The 966-nt window shown below is 41.5% G+C and overlaps 1 protein-coding gene across 1 annotated transcript; it reads right to left on the reverse strand.

Moving 5' to 3' along the window:
* Positions 1–271: 271 nt before the first annotated feature.
* LOC141702677 (uncharacterized) lies at positions 272–709 on the reverse strand. The gene has a single exon (XM_074506307.1). It carries the CDS (start codon positions 707–709, stop codon positions 272–274), a length of 438 nt encoding a protein of 145 aa, XP_074362408.1.
* Positions 710–966: the final 257 nt, after the last annotated feature.

Raw genomic sequence — 966 nt, forward strand, 5'->3', positions numbered from 1 at the left:
GCTCAACCTCCATGCTTTCTGATAACAATAGAGTTGGTACATCCTCTTTGATTTTTTAGAAGTTTACTTCATTACTCGTCTCTTTCTCCTGTTTTGGTTTTCGACACTCTATGGAAAAGTGTCCGAACGTTTGACAATTATAACTCCTCATCTTGCCCTTATCGAGACCTGGATAATTACCTCTTTCATGGCTTTTATGTCCACCTCGATCGTTACTGTCATTCTAGTGTTGGTGACATCCTAGTCCTCTGCCACCATTACTACCTCTAAATTATCCATGACCACGTCCTCGTCTATCAAAAACACCACATCTCCTTTGATGGTTTGATGAATCACCATTCTTGTTAGACCTTTTCAACCAATCCTCCTGTGTTAAAAGAAGTTGTTGGCTCGTGTTCTCAATTTGTGCTCTCACCCTTTCTTCATGGGCCTTCAGTCGACCCACTACTTCTTCCAAAGAAATTGTTTCCATGTCTCCGAATTGCTCAATCGTAGATGCAATCTGAACAAACTTCGACGGTATAACCCTTAGTAGTTTCTTCACTACGTTGGACTCTGCCATGTCTTCACCTAACATGCGTATATATGTTACAATGCCAGATAGCTTTATGTAAAAATCCTCCATTTCGTCAGTTTCCTTCATTATCACAGACTCAAACTCCGCTCTTAATATCTTCACCTTTGCAGATTTCATACGATTTGCAACCATACACTGAGTTTTAATGGCCTCCTAAGCCTCTTTGGCGGTTTTCTTCTCAGCTAATGATAAGAGAATATCTTCTGGTATGCCTTGATAAATAGCTGCCAACACAACCTTATCGTCCGTACTAGAACATGTGCCTTTGGATCGTCGGGTTCCACAGCCTCCCATACTCCTTGGGCTTGCATGAATACTTTCATCTTCAACGACCACGTGAAATAGTTGTTCTTCACCAGCACAGGGTGATTCAAACCAATAGGTCCATC

This window comes from Apium graveolens, unplaced genomic scaffold (assembly GCF_009905375.1).
Source record: "Apium graveolens cultivar Ventura unplaced genomic scaffold, ASM990537v1 ctg5471, whole genome shotgun sequence".
In the NCBI taxonomy this organism is placed as follows: domain Eukaryota; kingdom Viridiplantae; phylum Streptophyta; class Magnoliopsida; order Apiales; family Apiaceae; genus Apium; species Apium graveolens.